General features: G+C 38.5%; 1 protein-coding gene across 1 annotated transcript in view; it reads right to left on the minus strand.

Annotated features, from left to right (window-relative positions):
- Window positions 1-21,689, minus strand: part of MAN1A2 (mannosidase alpha class 1A member 2) — a 135,736-nt gene that overhangs the window by 34,813 nt on the left and 79,234 nt on the right. Inside the window, exons 6-8 of the mRNA XM_012569883.5 lie at window positions 12,671-12,765; window positions 11,141-11,264; window positions 10,637-10,730 (exon numbers count right to left, since the gene is read on the minus strand). Of these exons, the coding sequence (XP_012425337.2) occupies window positions 10,637-10,730; window positions 11,141-11,264; window positions 12,671-12,765 (313 nt within the window). The remainder of the gene's footprint in view (window positions 1-10,636; window positions 10,731-11,140; window positions 11,265-12,670; window positions 12,766-21,689) is intronic.

A 21,689-nucleotide genomic window follows, 5' to 3' on the forward strand; every position in this document is an offset into this window, starting at 1 on the left:
AAGTTTGGAGTCACTGTAAATCCCAGCGGTGTGGGCAGCTTTAATGAAGCCTCTGGGATTTGCAGTGGATTGATGGGAAGTCACCTGCACGCTTGTCTCTGATGACTTTTTTTAATTGACAAGGTGGCTGTGAAAGAGCTAAAAGGGGTAACATCACCGGTTGCAAACAATACTGCTGTAGGTATGCACCTAAAACCCAAAGAGTCCCTTCTGAATAAGAGTTCATTTATAGGGGGATTGACAAATTCTTAAGGTCGTTACACCCTTTAGTTTATTCACCTTAATCTTCCTTGAATATCTGGATTCTCCTCTTGAAGATTATAAACAAGAACATGGGATAGGGAAATCTTTATTAGATTAAATCTAGTCCAACACTCATCTGTACCAAACCAGCTGACAAAACCATTACCAAAAACATCACCCTTCAAGTTGTATCAAGACATGGCAGTTTATATATTTACATACATATATATATATATCTCCCACATGGAAGCTGATAGTCAAAAGTGATTCTAGGGAGCAAGGAAAGACACTCCCTGTTTTTGATGTACTTTTGGATTATACCACATGCAATATAAACCCAGGCTACTCTGACTGTTTCTTTTTCCTAAACTTTAGTCTATGTAGCTCTTATTTTTCTTCTCATGACAGATGCCTGAAATGGCATACTCAGCCACCTGAAGTTTTGATCACTCTGTAAGTGCTGGGAAATTGTACCGATATAAGACTTTCAGTCCATGCTCTGTGACTGAGACTGAGCTACCGTACCACATGTGGGCTGCATTCATCACCACTCCTCTCTTACTTGACTATGTATGTCATATGGGATCATATCTGCAAAATCACACAGATCTTCAAGTAAAGATGGCCTTTTAGCTTGCTGCTACAAGGACAGTCCAACTCCCAGTGGAACTTCAGGATTAAAAGAAGCCATTGGTAAGATACATTCAATGTTCACTGAACAGAACTATAGACCCTCTCTACTCAATGTCATCAAACTGGAAATGTTTTTCACGTGACCACCAGCAGATCATCTCCACATAGAATATGAAGTCTCACATACTGAAGACAGAATAAAAAGAAACAGATGTCAGATGTGACAACAGATGCGTTATCCAAATTTACCAATCATCTAGAGAGAATCAATAGAAACATTTAAGTGCACAGCCTCCAACACGTTACAGAGAATGGATAAAATAATTCCAAGGAAGTTTCATAAGGTTGTAACAAGTTTCAACTGCACTTTGATAGGCTTCCCTTTCACAAGAATCTAATAAGTCAAGAATGGTTCAAAAATGCAGCTTTAGGCATAAAATTATCAAAGAAATAATGAGATTCCACAGGAAATCAAACTAAAAACTCACAGAGGTGTCAAAGGATAACTTTTTACTCCCCAATCATTTTAAGTCAATGTCTTCAAAGTAATCAGTGTAAACTCTCAAAAATAACAGGCAGTACTCTAAACATGCCAGGCTTCTTTAATACAGATGGATTTACTGAATTCACAGTAAATGACAAAGATGAGAAAGATAAATGGAAAAGCAGCTGTGGGACAAATCAGAAATTCTAGATATTTATGCACTCCCCACTGAGATCATGTTCTAAAAGTATAGCTGGGTGGTACAGCAAAATGAAATATCCATCTCTTTGCCTAGCAATGTATGCAAGCATTCTCATAACCCAAAGTTATACCAAATCGAAATCCTCTCTTTAGGAATTATTTATAGACACTCCTTTTCAAATCCATAATTCATATACATGTTTAACCTTCCGGTAACACTAGAATCTTTAACACACTAAACAAAGGTTTTATTTGTTCATCTTTTTCAGCATCTTGCTCAGCAGACCAGAAAAGTGTCTTAACTTTTTAGTCTTATAAAAGCATATTCCCTGTAATGCACAGTTCTGTTGCATTTCATTAAAATAAAGTTTTAACAGATGATCTTGCTCTTGGCTTCTAATGAATAAACAAATTTAAATGCAATTTTTTCTTGGAACACAGCTAATTACATTTGTACAAGGCTGTAAAACAAAAGTGCAAGGGAATTCCTCAGCAGAGATTACACAGATTATCTTCTATTCAAAACACATGCATGTTCCTAAGGACAGAACAACACAAAATAAATTGGAGAGCAAAATTAAGGACACCTGCCAAGACAGCAAAAGAAATTAAACTGCAAAGAACCACCCCCACCATTTCATATGCAACAGCATGCCTACTACTGGACGTCTAGAAATAATGCAGTAATTTTATTTGTTTATAATATAATAAACTGAAAACAGATTTCAAATAGAAAAACCTGTGTAAATAAATGCTGACACCAATGTCCAAACTATCACATAGATCACATATTTCCAGTTCTATAAACGATGTTCCAAACAGGAATTAAAAATAGAAATTTACTCGCTAAATCAAATAAATGTGAAAAAATGCAGTCAGGTTGGGAACTACTCTACGTGTACTTTTACAATATGCAATTATTTTACTTCTGTACCATTTCTATTTAAGAGAGAGAAAATATTTTCCTTATGCTGAAGGGAAAAAATAAACATCTGTGAGTTAAAGTATTAGAAATTATTATTCACAACTCCAAATAGAAAGCAGTTATCTGATGAGTTTTGGAAAATACTTTAGAACATACAAGGCTTACTTGACCCAATTCCCTTTGCTTCCTTTAAGTTTATGGAAATGTTTTCCCAGAACTTGACATTACATTTCACGCTTTTATTTTTCCTGACTCATGGCATTGCTAGTTTCTTTAAAGAAGGTACAGGTATTAATATGACAATTTAAGATACGCCTTTTGCTAAGCAAGGCATGTAGTAAATAAATAAGGGTAGGAGAGAGAATGTATAATATCCTCACAGTTAAAGGAGATTATGAGCAGCTTCAGCTGACAAAAACAGGTTTTCCAATACTAGCATCTTTGCATTATCTCTAACTACACTATCACCCTGTTAATTTATTCCATAATTATATTTTTATCTGAAACATGTATCTGCAGTATTTATTTAATCTTTTCAAAGACTACTTCATTCTTCAGTATTATTCACTTCACCTTGCCATTCTGCAAGGGTTTTCATCTCCCAGAGGCAGGTGTGAAGACTGAAAGGGTTTCTTGCTTAATTTTAAAAATGAAAGGCCCAATAACTGATAAATAAATCAAGATCTGGATTTCTATCTCTGTAGCACCCTTGAAAGTTTGCATTTTAGAGAGCCACTCTCCCTATGGATCAGGAGAGCTCACATTGTCAGGGCAATACCCTTCAGCTGACATGCTGATTTTTCTCAGTGCTTGCATTCTCACAAGGGGATGCACTGACTGTGACAGCACCTTCTTCATCAAAAAGGGTCTGCAGATCACAGGGTTTGGGAGAGCTGGGTGGCAGGGATCAGAGGCTGATGGTGGGTCCCAGGGCCCTAGCAACTGAAAACACCTGGGTGTGTTTGTTTTTGTGAATTTAATCCTGAGTGCATGTGTGGTTCATTAGCAATCTCCCAGCTGGACAGCAGAAGACCTGCTGATCTGAAAAGACCCAGGCACAGGTACTGGACTGAGAGCCTCTGCTGGTATTTGAAGGGTCCATGAGCATGAGGACGCTTGTGAAGGGTGCAAGCCTGTGCATCTATTTGACAGTGAACATAAGGAGGAGGATCAAAGCCTGGCTACCTGAAGCATGTTGCAGGTGAGTTGTGGCAGGACTATACAGGGGTGCTGCAAAGGCAGGGCTGTTGGAGGCTCTCTGTGTGGGTAGCTGCATCAGTGTCCTCTTAATGCACCTCTAGAATGTGTCCTGACTGCACATGGGAACTTCAGCAGTCACATCCATCAGACAGGGATGGAGACACTTGGACCTGGCTGGCCTTCAAGAGCTAGGAAAGAGGAATCCCTAGGTCCTGGAGTCTACTTAATACAGCGGTTTTCTTACCATCTTGAACCATGTTATATACATTAACATAAAATTTATTTTCACTGTTCCTTTAAATTCTGAAAAGTAAATATAGACAGATGGTGCTGGGTATTTGATAAAATATCATACCACAAATGAAAATACATAGGATGCATTGCTCATGGTTTGTCTATTACCTGCAAGAGTTTAAATGAAGCAGTTTGCTTAATTACTTTGCTCAGCCCAAGGGCATTAGCCTCAAACCAGCTATACAGGCAGGCATAAAAAACCTGGACTATTCACCCACTATTTCCACTTAAATGACAGTAATTTAAAGTTTTTTTCCAATGTTTGAAAATTGCACCATTTTAAAAGAAGTGTAAATCTAACACAAATAAATTAAATCAACAGATGCATCCTCCAAGTAGCATTTTAAAATTAAAAGTGCTTGGTTTAATTTAAGCAGTTATTGTTGAAAAATTAAAGACCACCTGAAGAAAACGCAGTATGCACATCCATAAAGATATTTGCTTAAGTTTATCTGAAGGCTAGTCTACAGCACAACAGACTGGGAAATAGAGGATATAAATATCTCCCCTTCAGACACCTGGGCTGTACCTCTACCTACTCTGTAGTAACAGGTGCAGGAGCTGCAAGAAAGTGAGAACATCACCAGAGGGGGCTAAGATAGTGTAACAGGCTAAATACCTGTCTTATTGTCTTTAAAGGATAGCTATCACTTTGACATGGAAGACACCATTTAAATTTAGTACATTTAATAGTCTTATCATATGTGATCAATATTACACTGTCAATGTGATACTTATAAAGATGATGACAGTGTCCCCTACTGGACTTTCAACCTAGACTACTTAGAAGTCTGAGTAAGGGGCTTGTTTTCTGTATGGAGACATGAATAAAGCAGCAGAGAATAGACTGCAGCCTGAATGTTCATAACATCAGCATTTGATGGTGACAACTTTGGTGTCTGCTGCTACGTTCCTATTAGCAATGCTCAGCTCATGCACTGTAAATTCACATGCTAGCTTACTTCACAGCAATTTGTTAATGTGCCCACATATCACTGAAGTGAAATAAACATATAAGATTAATACAGAATGATATTTCTGCTTATTTTCTTGAATATGGAAGCCAAATTTGGCCTAACCCCCAAATTTAGTTAAACTGACAACTCTCTTAGTAACCAATCCAGGTAACTCCATAGGTAGCCCAGATGCAGGAAATGAGATTTGATGTTAAGAGTAATTAAAGTTCCCCTTCAATAACATTCTTACTTGCAAGAGATGTTAGAACCAGAAGAAATCAAGAAGTTTATTTTCAGTGTTGGAAAGCAAAAAGGAAGAATGCCCAATTTACAGAAATGTGCAAACATGATGTGCATACCCTGACTTTGCAATAACACGCAGATTTGGCATTTCTTTTGTTATTGCCCTTGTAGTTGGTATTCTCATCTAACATGTTTGCAAATGCAAACTAAATTTTTTCAACATATTTTAATTTTTTAAGAAATCACTTTTCTTCACTACCAATCAATTTCCATAATTTTGAAATCCCAGCTTTTTAATCAACTTTCTATTACATCTGCTTAGGAGGCTTCTCTAGAAAGCACTGTTACTGCTTTTGAAAATAATCTAAATTCGAAGTTCTGATGCTCACACCAATCTAACTACACACCATGTATAACTGAGAAGCTAACAAAATCAACTAAAGGTTAATGTGAGAGGTTAGAAAATCCTTCCTGACAGCTATTTTCTTTTCAGTCTTATAGAAACTGAAACCTCAAAGCAGAAGTATTGTAAATAACTTGTTCCTACTGGACCATCATCCTAACCCATAGGTAAAAATGGACTCTGTCAACATTCCTGCAGGCATTATAGCTCTACCTTCTAGCAAATGGCCCAGTGAGCTGACAAATACTGAGCTGAACCCATTCAAAAGATGCCTGTCATGACCCCCATGCTGCAATAATACCTGCACATTATAAGCTTAACCCCAAATATTTAGCTATCATTTCCCTCCTCCTGGGTATAATGAAACCCTTTGCTGCTACACAGCATTAAGTGTCCAGTTGTATTACAAAGCATTTGCATTGGAAAGGACAGGGATTTAGCAATGACCAGTAAGCCATTCACCCAGCAGTTTTTAGGATTGAGGTTTACAGCATTCAAGTGGAAAGAAATTATGGGATGAAGCAGTAGTCCCTGCTCAGTCCTGCCTGCTGTGGCTTCAGACCCTGGCTGCTGCTGCTGCTTCATTGAGGCAGGCAGTAAAAAAAAAGAAGTAATCTGTCACCCTTCTTCAAGGGCTACATCAAGTGCATTAAATGCAAATGAAAATTTACATTATTTAAATTGTAAGCACTTCGAAGACATGCCTATAGATTAATGCTGCACTGACATAATGATTTGACTCATCTCTATAACTTGTTAAGAACCTGGAAGCAATGGTCACATCCTTCTTGATGAAATCATTATTACTAATTGACTGGTAAGTTACTTCACTGGTTATAACTGTTCAGGCATTTGTAACAGACACATTGACTGGTTTGAATGAAAGCACATGTCTTTGTAAGCTCCAGCAGATAAACAAGTGAAAAAGATGGTCTGCACATCTCAGGGCAGTGTCCCCAGCAGTGAAACTGCAGAACATGCTGTTTATACTGAGACCAAAAGGCCTGCACTCTGATAAATCAAACCCCAGCAGAAACGACTTACTGGACCCTGCACCCCCACATCAGAAGGATGTCAACAAGGTTACAGCACGTCACATACACCGCTCCCCTTCTCCTGACCCAAGAAAAGTACAGAACACATTTTGAACCTACATTTAAACAAGACAAACCAGACAAGACACAGCAACATGGCCTAAGATCTATGGAGGCTAAGAAATATTCTGAGGCACAGAAAAACCCCATAACAACTGCAGAAAGACCTTTACAAAAGCTAGCTCATCACCATTCAGGAACCCTAGATATGCAAAGAGGACTGGGGGGGCCAGTGTACCTTTGGTCAAAACCCACAAAATTAGGGTGTGCCTAGGCTCCTAGTGGAAACAGCTTTGAGAAGGTATCAAATTACTCTAACAAGTATTAAGGTAGAAGGTACCAAGAACTTTCCATAAGGTTTTGCTTGCAAGTAGAGCTGGATCCAGATTACAGCCCTATGGGGCCACACCAAAGCCACAGAAAATTATACTTCCCTTTTCTTCCACAGTCTTGCAACAGGAATTTTCTTTAAATAGTCCAGTTTACCTATCAGTTTGTTGGAACAAAATTAAACAAAACAGCAATACTTCCAGAAGGGTACGATTTTTCTTCTATTCAAATAGTGTAATTTTTTTCTTTAAAAAAAATAAATTAAAAGGCAAAGACAAAATATAACTGCTGAGAAAACTTGACCTAAATTAATTCTTCCACTATGTATCTTGTCTAATACTAAGAATCAACTGGTAGTAATAGCATTAATTGGTCTGATTACTAAGGTCCCATCACCACTGTTGTTATTATTACTTTGAATAAAGGTACTCACCACTAGAATGAAGGGTACAGAAATAGAAAATCAACCCACCACTAGAAAGATGCTATATTGCGGCTATAACCTATAGTTCTTCAGCAGTGCATTTAGGTATGTATTTATGCTGATTTATTTTATCTATTTCACACCCCTCATGACTTAGTTGGAACACTGTACAGATTAACAAAAAAAAAAAAAAAACAAACTAGAATTGAACCAAAAAAAGTCTGAGCGGAGAAAAAATTCTTGAAAGGAAGAAAGAAAAAGAAAGGAAAGCAACACTAGAAAGGTCAGAATTAAGTTACTTGTATCTAGGCAAATAAAGCGTTCTGAAATAATTCTCAGAAACTCTGCAGAAAGTACTTTGTACAAGGTAATATGCATCAAACTAAAGGTTACAGCAAAGATGAAAAGGGCAGCTTTCCCAGAAATTGGAAAAAGAAAAGTTATGCTTTGATACTCTTTCCATTGTCTCAGTCTTTCCAGCACAAAGGTATATAACAAGCCACATACAATCTTTGAAATTACCTTCTGAGAGGAACATAAAAGCCTTGCCTGCCTGTAATACCAACTATGGGACTCACGCCAGCAACAGTGTAGGGGACTTAGACACGAGTCCTCTAGTGAATTGGGATGTTGTGTGTGAAGGCATCACCCTTACTCGACTCACTCATACATAGCAGGACACAACCTCTGCATGGGAGAAAGGAATTCCTGCCTAAGCCTCAGCTACTCCATCCCTCCATCCCATCTGCTCAGTGTTTCAAACAACATGCTCCTTTACTGTAACTTCTTAAATTTTTGCAAGTAGATGCACTGAAGAGTGATCTACCAGGGATACAACAGAGACATTTTCTCGTCATTCCATATTTGTGACAGGAAATGCAGGATTATGGATTCTTGCTATTTAGTCCCCACAAAATCAGTATTAGGTTTACAAATGCTGTTTGTCCTAGTTTCAGCCAGGACAGCATTAATTTTTTAGTGTAGCTGGGAGGGGGCATGGCCAGACCCCAGTGTTGTTCAATACCATCTCAGGTCATTTCCAGAGGCAGGAAAAACAACTCCTCTCAGGAGAAGGGCATCCTTTCTGGTCAGGGAGAAGAAACTGGCTGCAATGAACAGATCTCCTATGTAAACAGTTTTTTTTCCTTATACCTTTTGTTATTAATATTGTTGCAGTTACTATTCATTTTCTTATCTCACTGTTGTTTCCAGTAAATTGTTCTTATCTCAACCAATAATCTTTTGTGCTTCCAACAGGAGGCAGGCAGAGGGTGAGTGAGCAGCGGGTGTGGTTTTAGGGAACTACTAAATTGGAGACTACCACCCTAAATCATGACAGTGTTGCACTGGGAAAATCCTAGAAATATTACCAGAATATCTGAATATGCACTTGAAACCTTACTTGCTCAAAAAAAACCCCCCAAACACCAATAACCAATTCCAGGAAATAAATTTAGAATTCATGATCAGCATAGAAAAATTAAAGGCTTTAAGAATTTGTATTTCTTTTTATCCTCAGAACATAAATCTCGATTTCTAATCCTAAACTTGAATCCCAAATGTATTATCTTGCAAAATCCATTTAATAGTATATTTGAGCTCCACCAAACTTCTGCAAAGTTAAACTTTTCACTGTATGTTTACTTTTAGTGATGAGGAGTATTTTATTGCCAAGAGATACTAATTCCGTGCATTGTTATTACAAGAAAGCTGGAGAGGGACTTTTTACAAGGGCATGTAGTGACAGGACAAGGGGAGATGGATTCAAAGTGAGAGTAGGTTTAAATTAGATATTAGAAAGAAATTCTTTACTGTGGGGGTGAATTGCCCAGAGAAGTTGAGTATGTCCAATCCCTGGAAGTGTTCAAGGCCAGGTTAGAGTCTTTGAGCAACCCAGTGGAAGGTGCCCCTGCCCACAGCAGGGGGGTTGGAACTAGATGATCTTTACTGCTCCTTCCAACCCAAGGCATCCCATGATTCTATGAAAAAGCCTCTAAAGAATCCTGGTGATACGTCACATTAGACTACTTTTGATAAAACCAGCACAAGCAGATGGTTAGGAATAAAAAAAAAAAGTCAATACAAAAAATTGTTTCAAAGCAAAAATACAAAATCGTCTTTTGAATAAATAATGCCGGAGTATTTGTATTTGCATATTTTCTTTTTTTTGAATATGTTGTTAAACTTAAAATTTATCAGAAGAATTTGTCCCATCAATCCATTTGCCCATTTCAGATGGTGTCACGATTCACTCAAAGATACGAGACGCTTTGGAGAGAATTTTGGCTTTAAGGATGGGATTAGACAAGTATTTCACAATGACTGCAATGACAGCTGTATTCATCTCCCTCACATACCAGATTCAAAGTCAGAAGCAGATTCTCAGTTTGCAAGCCAGAAAATGTTCTGCTGGATATTTACAGCCAACCACTGAAATCCCCAAAACCTATCAATGATGTCAAACAGGACAGAAATAGATCATCTTGCATGTTTTTCCTAAATAGACCTGCATTTATGAAAGAAAAAGAAATAAAACCTTGAAGAAAAAAATTCTCTTTTATCACTGCCACTATCAAAGCACAAAACCACTCAACTTTTTTTGAAAGAACCACTTCAATAAAAGAATCTTGTTTGTATCCCTCTCTTGATGTTTTATCTCTCCTCTTACCTTGTCAGCAACAATGCCTGCTTTTTCTTTTCATTCCAAAGCTTTTTTTTTTTTTAACATCTATAAGGAGGTTCACCATGCCATTTCACATGCCACGAAGGAGATGAATTATGTTTGTAGATGTCAGTGCCTAACACAATTTAACCACCACAAACATGCTTTAATGCACGTCACCTTACAATAATCCACTTACCAGATGGTTTGCAGAACAAAACCAGGAACAGAATCAAAAAGAGGAAATACTTTCAGCCTTAGTCTTTATAACTGAAGATTTTATTGACTGATAAACATAAGGATAGGCATCAGATTAAGTAGCAAGCTGTTTTCAGAAAGTACCCTAAAAAGTGAGCTCTGTGACTTCAGACAGAGACAGGCAAAGATTCATTACAGGATATCTCAAGTTCAAGCAATCCTTCTGTGTTTTATGTTATCAAGCAATGCTGTTTGTGCCCTACAGAATAAACTTTCTGATTGCCAACTCAGCAACAAAGGAAGAAGTAGGCTTCTAATTAGGAATTAATAAAATAAGAATACTTACGCTGACCCCATCGGCCTGTTCTTGGATTCAAATAATTTGGATAAAGTCCATTAGGACGATCCATTTTTTGAAGTAACTTCCGAATGTGCATGACCTAAATTAAATCAAGAATCAGGTTCACCGCTAACAACGTTCATCTGCCCTCTGCACATATTTAAATCTAATCTTTTTCATTTTTCTTTCATTTTTAGTAGCAAATTTTATTAATCTGAACCACAAGCTTTCCTGAGGGCTTTCTTCAGCTTTGTTTTTGGTTTTAAAGGATGCTTACATAAACATGCTTAAAAAACATGATTTTTAAATGTATTCTGAAACAAATAAGAAAACCTGTGTTATCATATATTTCTACTTGAAAAATAAATCTATTTGGCAACAGAAATACAAGCATGAAAATATTTACCTGCTACCAAGAATGGAAGTAGAATTCAATACAGAAAGTACTTCCCCTTTAATGAGATTTATGATAAGAAGTACGATATAAATACTGATTTTTTTGAGACTCACCTTGTTGTAATATACAGGGTCCCCTGTCAAATAGCTGAGGTGGACAAATTCCATGTGCAGAGTACCAAACTCAGCAAGGATGCTGCTGCCAGCAGAAGCCCAGCCCCAGTTTCGACCAACACCACTGAATTCCAACAAATATGCATAAAGAAAGGAAGAAAACAACAGAAAATTCAGAACTACTGTGCACATTACAACTTCCACAGCAAATTAAGCAAATAACAACAATATTTTAACCCACACTTAAGATTACAGGAGTTGTGATTTGATTGATCAGTTGGTTCGCTGGTTGAATCTTTTTGGAATAAGGATACCATAACCTCATCAACAAAAAATCCTATGCTTAAATAATATAATACCATGAAGTCACTCAAATATGATGACTTAACACTGGGCTGAATTGCAGTTGTTCTTTATTCACTGCACATTCTTAAGAACAAGAATCAAGGTAAGACAAGTTTTGAAGGTGGCAGCTTTTGCTGCCTTGATCTGCTGTGCTCCCTTTAACTTGTGTGGGATGTGCTTCCCTACCTTGTGTCCACATAGGAATACAGGATGTTTACTGTTGGCACAATATATGAGTTCCTCAGCTCACCTAAAGAATCAGCAGAAAGTGTGACATATCTCCTACCTTTTGCACTCAAAGTCATACCATTTTGCTAATCCTGACTCCTAAATTACCTCTGGTTTAATCTAATCTAGGAGTTTTCATCACCTTTCAGGATTGAGTTTTTTAATTTCTGTAGTTAACTACATATTTCTGAAGATTACTGCTACTTCCTCTCATAAAGGATTTCACTTATGAGTAAGTGTACACACAATCTAGATATACATCCCAATTCAGCTACTCTTTTGGACATAGTGAAAATGTAAAGAATGCCTTGCATCAAAAATGCTCTCAAAATCTGAGGGAAACAAATCCTAGCACTGAGCAAGCTATACAACATACATTAGGCAAGGCAGTTGTTTTCCGTGAGGCAATGCAGACCATGTAAGTTCAGTCTGATCTGAACAGTCCTCTACAGGAGACTCTTCATCTGCACAGATCACAGTTCACTTTAGCACACCAGACCCCAAGCTAAAATGTAAAATTAAATAGTAACTTCAGAGTCTCATCGTCTTCTCAAATGCTAGGAATCTTCTAAAGGTAACATACAGCTCACACAGTACAGAAAACTCAGTAAGTTCAACCATGTCCTGCAAACAATTTTGATTTTTAACAGATTTTGTAATGACTAAAGAAACAACTATTAAGCCCTAGAGCAACACACAGAATAATATGCTAAGTGTGGTCCAATGGCAAATGGAATGCTTATTGCAGAATCATAAAAATAAAAACAGGATCAAAATGTATTGCAGTTAGTGAGTTAGAATGTGCTGAACTCTATCAAAATGATTCTAACATGCCAGGAATGTCAATTTGTCTGCATTTTCTACAGTTCCACTACTAAGAAAAACTGATATATGCCATTATTAATTTTAAGTTGGAGGGAGGGGAAGGAACACATTTCACAAAAGAAAACTCATTACCTTTTCAGATTCACCATTGCCCATGGTATACCCGTAGGTGTGTTGAAGGCTGGAAGAAGTTTTCCTGCCAGTTGCACTGCTTTGATCTTGAAAACCTAAGATTGCAGGATCAATTGCAAATAGTTACTAAGTCTGATTTATCTCCAAGAACTGTAAAGACTGAAATTTCCTTGCCCCACCTACCTCTTTGTATTAAAAAAAGCTTTACATTGTAAAAAACATATTAACTTATAATTTTTTGCTGCTTGTTCACTTTATAACTTTCGGTTAGATTTGAACATGAAAAGCAAACTTGTCATTTTGATTTCTTTCCTTCCAAGCTCCCCAGCAACAGTTCTTAGATTCCTATTACAGAAGAATATCAGGTCTCCTCCCACCTCCCTTCACCGGTATTAGGAAAATCAAGTACTTTTTAAAACAGTCTTTAAATAATACCTTGTATTTTTCAGTTGAAAACCAAGACACAACTCTCGTACCCAAGTATTTTAGCTTTTACAAACTTCCAACCTCTTTTTAATGAGATTAGTGCAGACAGAGTTCCTATTATTTTATGAACATTGTCTATGCAAAACCAGATATACAGTTTCCTCTAGTTTTTCCTTCATCGATAATGCATATGAAAAATAATTACAGGGCTGATCTTGCCTCTCTAGTCTGATCCCTCACAGAAATTACTGACAGGACAAAATCTCAGTCATTTCTACTGTTATTTCTACTTTAGAACATAAATCTGTAATAGCCTTACTCAGAGTCCAACATTTATTAGACAGACAGGCAACTGGGAGGAAGTTCCTTGTAAGCCTTCCTGCAAGCATGTTTTCCAAAGGCATATTTGGTATAACCCCATGGTATGAATCTGCTTTTACCAGTTAGTTGCTAGCATACATTTTAATTAATGCACCTCAGTATTCACTACATTTCTGGACAAGTATCTCCTTAACCTGAAGATAAAATTATTTACCAGTTCGATGCACCATACAAACCAGTTACAAAAAGAGCTACCACATCCCAGAATAATTTATGCAACACAGATGTAGTATAGAAACATCATCTCTTTGGTGACCAGCAATGAGACATGAAGAAATCTAATGAAGATGCACAAGGGCAATTTCAGATAGGGAAAATGTTCTTCTCTAAGAGACTGGTCACAGCACCAAGCCTGTCAGAACTCAAGAAAACGTGTGGATGATGCTCTTAGTCACATGGTTCAGTTTTAGCTTGTCCTGAGAGAAGCAGGGGGTTGGATTCCCCAGTCCTTAAAGGTCCTTCTAACTTGAGATATTCTACAATTCTATTGTCAACTACCTGACCAGTAATCTGTAATCAAAATGAATAAAATCTTTAAGAAGGACTGCAGCAGCTGATTTGTAAAGTCTATGGGAAGAAACTGAAGAAATGCTCACTAGAGAAGCAAGCTGAAAAATAAGCAATCAAGAATATCCTTATTTTTTATATGAAGGTGGGAAAAAAATCAATATCTCAATGTTCGAGGAAATGACTAGTGGGACATGAAATAAACCAGAAGAAAATATTAAAGATGACATCTAATTGTATTTGATGCAGTGGAGTATGGAGAGATAGAGGTGAATCTGAAAGCAATGAGCCAGGATAAAGAACTTTTAGAGAGGTTCTCCATATGAACTGTAAGATGGGATATGTCTAAACTGAAAAAGGATATACCTGAGCATATGATTTGGTAGAACTGTGAAGCAACAGAGGCAATACAGCTTGAATTATTTTTAGCAAAGAAACTGACAAGAAACAGTCTTTGAGAAAACATGTAGGAATTTAGCAGTAAAATTCATATAGCACTTTGACCTTGAATAAAGGACCAATTCTGAATAGGAAGGCCTAATATAAGGAAGAGGTATAATACAGGTGAAACCTATGGTAACTGGGAAAAAAAGAAACCCTTAAGAGAACTAAAACCTCAATCTTGGCCCAGATGCATAAGAACTATCTCATTTGAATGTATAAATAAGCATCAAAAATTCATGTTGAACTTTCAGAATTTTAAGTAGCAGATGGGTCAAGACCAGACAGAACTATTTACTGGGAGTCATCTGGGGGGACTCCCTCTGCAGTGCAAGCAAGCTTCAATACCTAATCAAGAGCAGAATGATGAGTTCCAGTGAAATGATAAATAGTTTGGAAAGACATTTGTAAAATGAATTTGTTTATCTTCAGCTTTCCTATCTTGCACCCTCTGAAAGTGCTACGCACTATCATATTGTTCATTAATAAAAGATACTGAAACATTAGGGTAAAAATATTCAATGGAAGAACATCCTTAGAAACATCCTTGCTCAAGAATATTCTTAATGGCTAACTATTTACATTGCTATCCAGCTTTTAATCAGTTTGAAATGTATGGTACCTGAGGAAGGAGTTTTTACATATAGTGTATGAAGTAAAAGTTGAGCTGCTCTAAATGTGCATTAATCTGGACATGACAGTTAAGCAAGGCAATCATGGAGCCATTTCAGCATGAGCACCAGCAGAACTGCTCATTCATACAACCATGCTGTTAGCAGTACCTGCTCAAACTGGCTTCCTGGCACCTCCATCAGGCTGAGGACCCTTGAGCACCACTGATCTAGCAGCAGAAGGGTGCAATATTCCCTTTCTATATGCCTCTTATCCAAAACCGAATGTACAGAAACAAAAAATTGGTTAAAGGCATTTCTATTACTGTTATCTCAGTCTAATCTCACTGCTACTTCTGCATAAAAAAAACACTGAGTGCTTGGCACAGTGGTTACCTATGCAGGCTGGAGTAAGAACTGGGAGACAGCTGCACAGGATTTTATCAGAGCCAAGTGACCACAAGAGCATTTTTGGAGAGAGGGAGGGAAAAGAAATGTAGCAAGCAGTGGTGAGTGAGGCATCATTTATGGGAAACTGCAGATGTGTCCAGAGAGCTCTGCTGCACTCATTAAAGTGCCTTCTTTAGCAAGTTTCAAACTTACCATAAGAACAACAGTAAAAGCCTCAGGCTCTAGCTTATAAATAATGTGATGGTATCAGACAACACAGTTACTTATCATGTAATATTTTTACTTTAATTTTTTTTTTTAAACTGAGTTGAACTCAAAGATTCTATTTCAGCCCTGGCAGTTCCCTGTTGACAGGCAATGCATTTCAAAAAATACATAGGCAAGAAGAACAGAAGAGAACAAAAAATGAATGGCTGCCTTAAAAATAGAGCTCATTAGGAAACAGCAGAAGAATTGGGGTTATTTAGTCTAGATATAAGATGTTCAAGAGAGGACAAGATAATGACTTTGCAGTATATAAAAGGCTAACACAAATAAAAGAAAATAATATTTTTCCATGGACTTGGAGAACAGAAAATAACACCAAAATGGACCAAGGAAAAGTAAGTCAGCTATTAGGAAACACTTGGATAACAATATCTGCTAATGCAGCATGACTGTGATTGCTGCAAAGTAATCACTAAAGCTTTTAAAAACGCTCTGTACGACACATACAAAGAATTAGATTATTTAACTTTGCTAAGGAACAGAAAAACAACTGAGAATTACTCAGTTGCCTTGCCACTCTTCCAGCCATGTCGCTGCAATTTGTTTGCACTGCAAGGTTTTGGTAGTGGGGGGCCACAAGGGTGGCTTCTGTAAGAAGCTGCCAGAAGCTTCCCCATGCCTGGCTGAGCCCCAGCCAGCTGGCTCTAAACCAGACTGACCATGGGTCAAGCTGAGCCCATCAGTGATAGTGGCAGAGCCACTGTGATAACATAGTTAAGAATGGGGTAAAAAAACCAACCACAGAACAGCAACTGCAGCCAGAGGAGTGAGAATATGCCATGGAATCAACCCTGCAGACACCAAGGTCAGTGCAGGAAGGAAAGGAGGTGCTCCAGGCATCCGAGAAGAGACCCACCTGCAGCCCATGGAGGAGCCCCAAATCAGAGCAGGTGGATCCCCAAAGGAGGCTGTGACCCTGTAGGAAGCCTACACTAGAGCAGGGTCCTGGCAAACCTGTGGCCTTGTAGAGAGAGGAGCCCATGCTGGAGCAGGTTTGCTGGTGGGACTGACAACCTTGTGGGGGACACTCACTGGAGCAGTTTGTGAAAAACTGTGGCTTCTGGGAAGAACTCATGTTGGAGAAGTTCATGGAGGGCTGTCTCCTGTGGGAGGGACCCCATGCTGGAGCAGGGGACAGTGTGAGGACTCCTCCCCTTGAAGAGGAAGGAGGGGCAGAGATAACACCTGATGCAACCCCATTCCCTGACCCCCCCGTGCTGCTGTGGGGAAGGAGATAGAGAAAATCGTTAGTGAAGTTGAGCCTGTGAAGAAGAGAGGGCTTGTGAAGAAGAGAGGGTAAGGTTTTAAATTTTATTTCTCATTATCAATGCGTCTGTTTTGCCCATGACAGCACTTGGCAAGTGATCTCCCCCTGTCCTTACCTTGACCCATGAGTCTTTCATTGCATTTATTTTTTTGTCTCTCCCCAGTCCAGCTGCGGAGGGGAATGGCAGAGCAGTTTTGGTGGGCACCTTGCATCCAGCCAGGATCAACCCACCAAAGTTCCCAAGTATGAGATGACTTGTGCACATTCTGTACATGTAAGATTAAAATGTTTTGCCTCTCAGGTATGGTATCTACTCTGTAGACACATACAGCACCTTTCATGGACAATGGAGACCCATCTATGCCCAAGTTTCTATGTTAGCACAAAGTTACAGGTATAGAACTGATCAGAATCTTCTTAAAAAACCATAACAGCAGCACCAAGACAACCTGCTTTGAAGATCCAAAAAGACTGTTCTAGGTAAATGGGTAGTAATCCCAAGGTAGCTGTTCTGTCCAGTCCCAAAATACAGACATCCTTCAGAAAAGTTTTAGAAGTCATTGTAGACTTGGAAAAGTGTCTCCATTTTACATGGCAAAATGTAACATATTAAAGCCTCAATTTACATGGCCTTTACTAGCCTAACACTTCTTTCTGCAAACACTGTAAACCAATGGAAGATTTTTTTCCCCCTTTAAAAAACAAATCAAGCTGTTTACAGCTAGAAGGAGAGTGAAAATTGGCAGAAAAAGCAAAATCTAAACCCCAAATCGGATAAGTGGGTCCCTCATTAAGATGAAAACAGCAATCAGTATTTACAAACTACTATGTACAGCAGACCAGCTGTGAGGGCCTGAATAATTTTCATCCATTAAATTGATGCTTAACATATCAAACCTGCCACCCACCCCACAATATGAAAGCTTGCTCCTGAGCTGATTAATCCAAGCAAGGCCATTAAAACATTCAGCAGAAAAGGGCCTTAAAGATTTCAATGGTTCTTCAAAAGCCTTATTGATGTATCCAGTGACTGCCTAGATGCATGGCTGCAGCTCTCATGTATTATGCTAATACTGCTGTTAGGTGCTCCGGTCCAGCACTGTGAATAACAAACAGCACCAAATGGCCTCTGTTCCTAACCCTGAGAGTGATTATAGATGTTTTCTACAAATAAGGAATCTCTTTCATTTATGTGCATACAGCAGCTTTTGAATCATTCTTGTTAAAAAGTAATAAATGCTAGACTTCTCTGAAATCTGATGGTTATTAACTAGTGAGAATCTATGGCCATGCAACGTGGCTGGATCTGTAGGCTTGATGGCCCTGGATCATTGAAAAAAACATCAGAAAAACAGACATACTGCACAAATTCACAGAAATGTAGTGAATCAATACTACTATATTGGTATCAAATCCTGACCACATTTCCTTTGAACATTAAGGACGAAGAGGATGGGGGAGACCTATCTAATTACCAAATGTAGACTGAAAAACCAGAGCCCTTGACAGCAATACCAGACTCAGACCCTTGAGGAAACTGTGTGGTATTCCTTGGCCCAGTCAAGAATAGTTATCCTTCTACCTTCAGAGTTCAATCTGCAGCAGTCAGCTCCTCACTGCCTTTTGGTGGCTAAACACTCATTTAAAGGTCAACTTCGTAGAGACGACTCTCTGCATGAGTAAAGGCTCATGGTGAAAATCAAGCAGCATTATCACCAAAAAAACAAATTAAGAAAACCAGAAGTAGCTTAATAAGCATTGCGGGTTTGATGACTGTTTACACCTAAGTCTTACTGCATAGGAAAAAGATGTCTGCATGCCAGATAAATAGCTCTAAGATCCTAGATGAATAGCTCTTCCAACATACTTTACCTCTGTAAAGTTTGGGGGCTTCCAGGTTTTACACTGTTCCTAGGGCATTCTCCCCTGCTAGTGGGGGCCATCTTGCTGCTGAGAAATGGAGAAACAGCTCCCGCTTTACACATCTGCTTCTAGTAATTTTCATGGATGTAATTACCAAATCATCTTGTGAGATGAGGGAGATGCAGTAAGATTCTGGTAACATTTCAGCTATCATAGTATGAAACGAGAGTGGGAGAACACTTGAGGTATATTTCATAGATGTTTGTTAGTGATGATTGAAGAGGTATGCCACATCTAGAATTGGTCCTGGAGAATGCAAATCATGTTCATGTGACATTTAGCAAGGCAGTTACATACAGTACTACCTACAGAGGTGAAATGATGTAGAAATACATAAATTCAACAGCACCTCATCAGCACTGTAGGTTTCTTGAGCTGTAGCAGATGTTCAAGCAGGGAAAATTTGCAGATACTACAGAGTTAAAAAAGCAAGAATCAACTTGAATCTGGACTATGGTGACAACTTAAGATGGCTATAATGACAACATGGTCTACTTTTTTACTTCCTCCCTTCAGATATTTGCACACAATGATGGGATCTCACCTGAGCCTTTTTTTCTCCAGGCTGAACAGTCCCATCTCTTTCAGCATTCCCTCAAATGAGAGATAATCCAGTCCTTTAACTATCTTTGTCAGTCCTTTGCTGGACTCTCTCCAGTATGTTCATGTCTCTTGTACTATGGAGCCTAGAACTGGATACAGCAAAGGCTAAGAACTACCTTGCTTGACCTGCTGGCATATTTCCTAATGCATGCCTGGATACCATTCACTTTCTTTACGGCAAGGGCACATTGCTGCACATGGTCAACTTGGTGTCCAGCACTTTTCCACAGAGCTGGGTGGTCCTCACAGATAATGGTACCTGGGTTTGTTCATCCCCAGGTGTGGGACTTTACCCTTGCCCTCATTGAACTGAATGATGTTCCTGTCAAGCTTATTTCTCCATCCTACTGAGGCTCCTTTGTTCTTCCTGGTTTGGTGTCATCAGCAAATTTGCTGCGAGTGCCCCCTGTGTCATCATCCAGATCATTCCTGAAAACATTGAAAAGGATTGGACCTGGATTACACCACCAGTTACTGTTCTCAAACCATATTTTGCACAGCTGATTATCACCCTCTGAACTTGTCTGCTCAGACAGTTTTCAATCCACCTCACTATCTGCTCATCCAGCCCACACTTCACCAGCTTCTTTATGAGGATCTTATGAAATAAAGTCAGTTCATCATAGGTCATCAAGGTCAGTTGAATATGAGTTCCCTTGTTCTGGGGAAGAGTTTTCTAAATTAGTTGCTCCATCATCTTCTCAGGGATAGAGGTAAGACTGGCCAGGCTGTAATTCCCTGGACCCTCCTGCTTGCCCTTTTTGAAGGTAGGAATAATCTAAGGGCGATGCCATCCACTCACCTTGAGCTTTGGTGCCCAATGATACCCACTTAAACCTTTGGTGGCAAAGCTCCTACACCTGTGCAAGGCATTCAGCTGTTACACGCAGGCAGTTTACACAGGAAAAGGGAAAGAAACTCTGCTTAATTCTAACAGTCTCCAAAATTTTAAAACACTGCCAAAATTCACTCTCATGGAAGTCCATGACTGATTACATCTGCTGCCACAAAGTACTCCTGTGCTATGAGAATTCTGGTCTCTCAAGAGCAACAGAATAAAGCAGATAGTACTTAAGCCATAAATATTGCATAACTTGATGATTTGCTCATTTCACAAGGCAATAAATGCTTCATGGAATGTTCCTTCTTTGTGGAAAAAAGAAACTGCCTTAGTTTTCAGAACATGTAGACTAGCTTGATATTTTCTTTAACCAGTAAAATCACAAACAAGACTTCTACACAGTTTTATTTAAGAAGTCACACCAGATTCCTCCCTGAAAGATACACTTTTGCTGACAATTTTAAAGAACAGTAGGACAGGGAAGGAAGGCTGTCCAGTTTCAGATTTTGCATGAAATTAGATGACGAAACACCTAACCTAAACTTCATGGCTACACAAGCTTGGCTCTCCTTAGTTTCTCTGCTTAAGGATCCAGATATCAAGTTGGTAAAAATTTTCTAATTCAGAGTATCACAACTATCACGACTTCCAAGGTAAAAGCTGCAACCATGCTCTGCACTTTACCTCTGGAACCAAAAGCTCAGTAAAGCCCAGAGGACTGGACAGGTCCATTCATGCATCCAAGCTGCTTCTTTCCTAGAGGCTCTAAACTGTTTAGAGATGAAAGTACAGGTCATGATTTTTTTTTGAATAAAGAATACAGGGACAAAGACTATCAAAAGAGATGTGAATAAACTATCTGATCATAACAATCTAGGAGAAGTATACTAGTGGTGGTTCCTAAGTTAAGAGTTGTACTGAAAAGCATTAAAATGCCTATCTGATAATATTGTTCAGCTACAGTCTACAAATGAGCTGAAAAATAAACACACAAAAATACCCCAACTCCATCAGTTAATTGCAGATAAGACATATTATCTGATTGACTACAACTTCCCCTATTTACATTTTACAAATTAGCTAATATATATTGAAATGCTGCTTCTTAGATAAAAGATAAATACTCTGGTGTTTCTCTACCATCAGCAGGGAAAGATTTGCAAACAGAACTCTTAAGTGATACTATCTTTATCTTCTTCAAAAGTTTTCCAAAGATGGTTTCCTGGACAAGAGACATGAGGAATCCAGTTACTGTTGACTGAGGCATCTCAGGATATAATGAAATATTCATTGATTTCACACTACTGCTATTTTTGAAAAATCCATATGAGAAAGTCTGTG

This window comes from Taeniopygia guttata, chromosome 1 (assembly GCF_048771995.1).
Source record: "Taeniopygia guttata chromosome 1, bTaeGut7.mat, whole genome shotgun sequence".
Lineage (NCBI taxonomy): Eukaryota > Metazoa > Chordata > Aves > Passeriformes > Estrildidae > Taeniopygia > Taeniopygia guttata.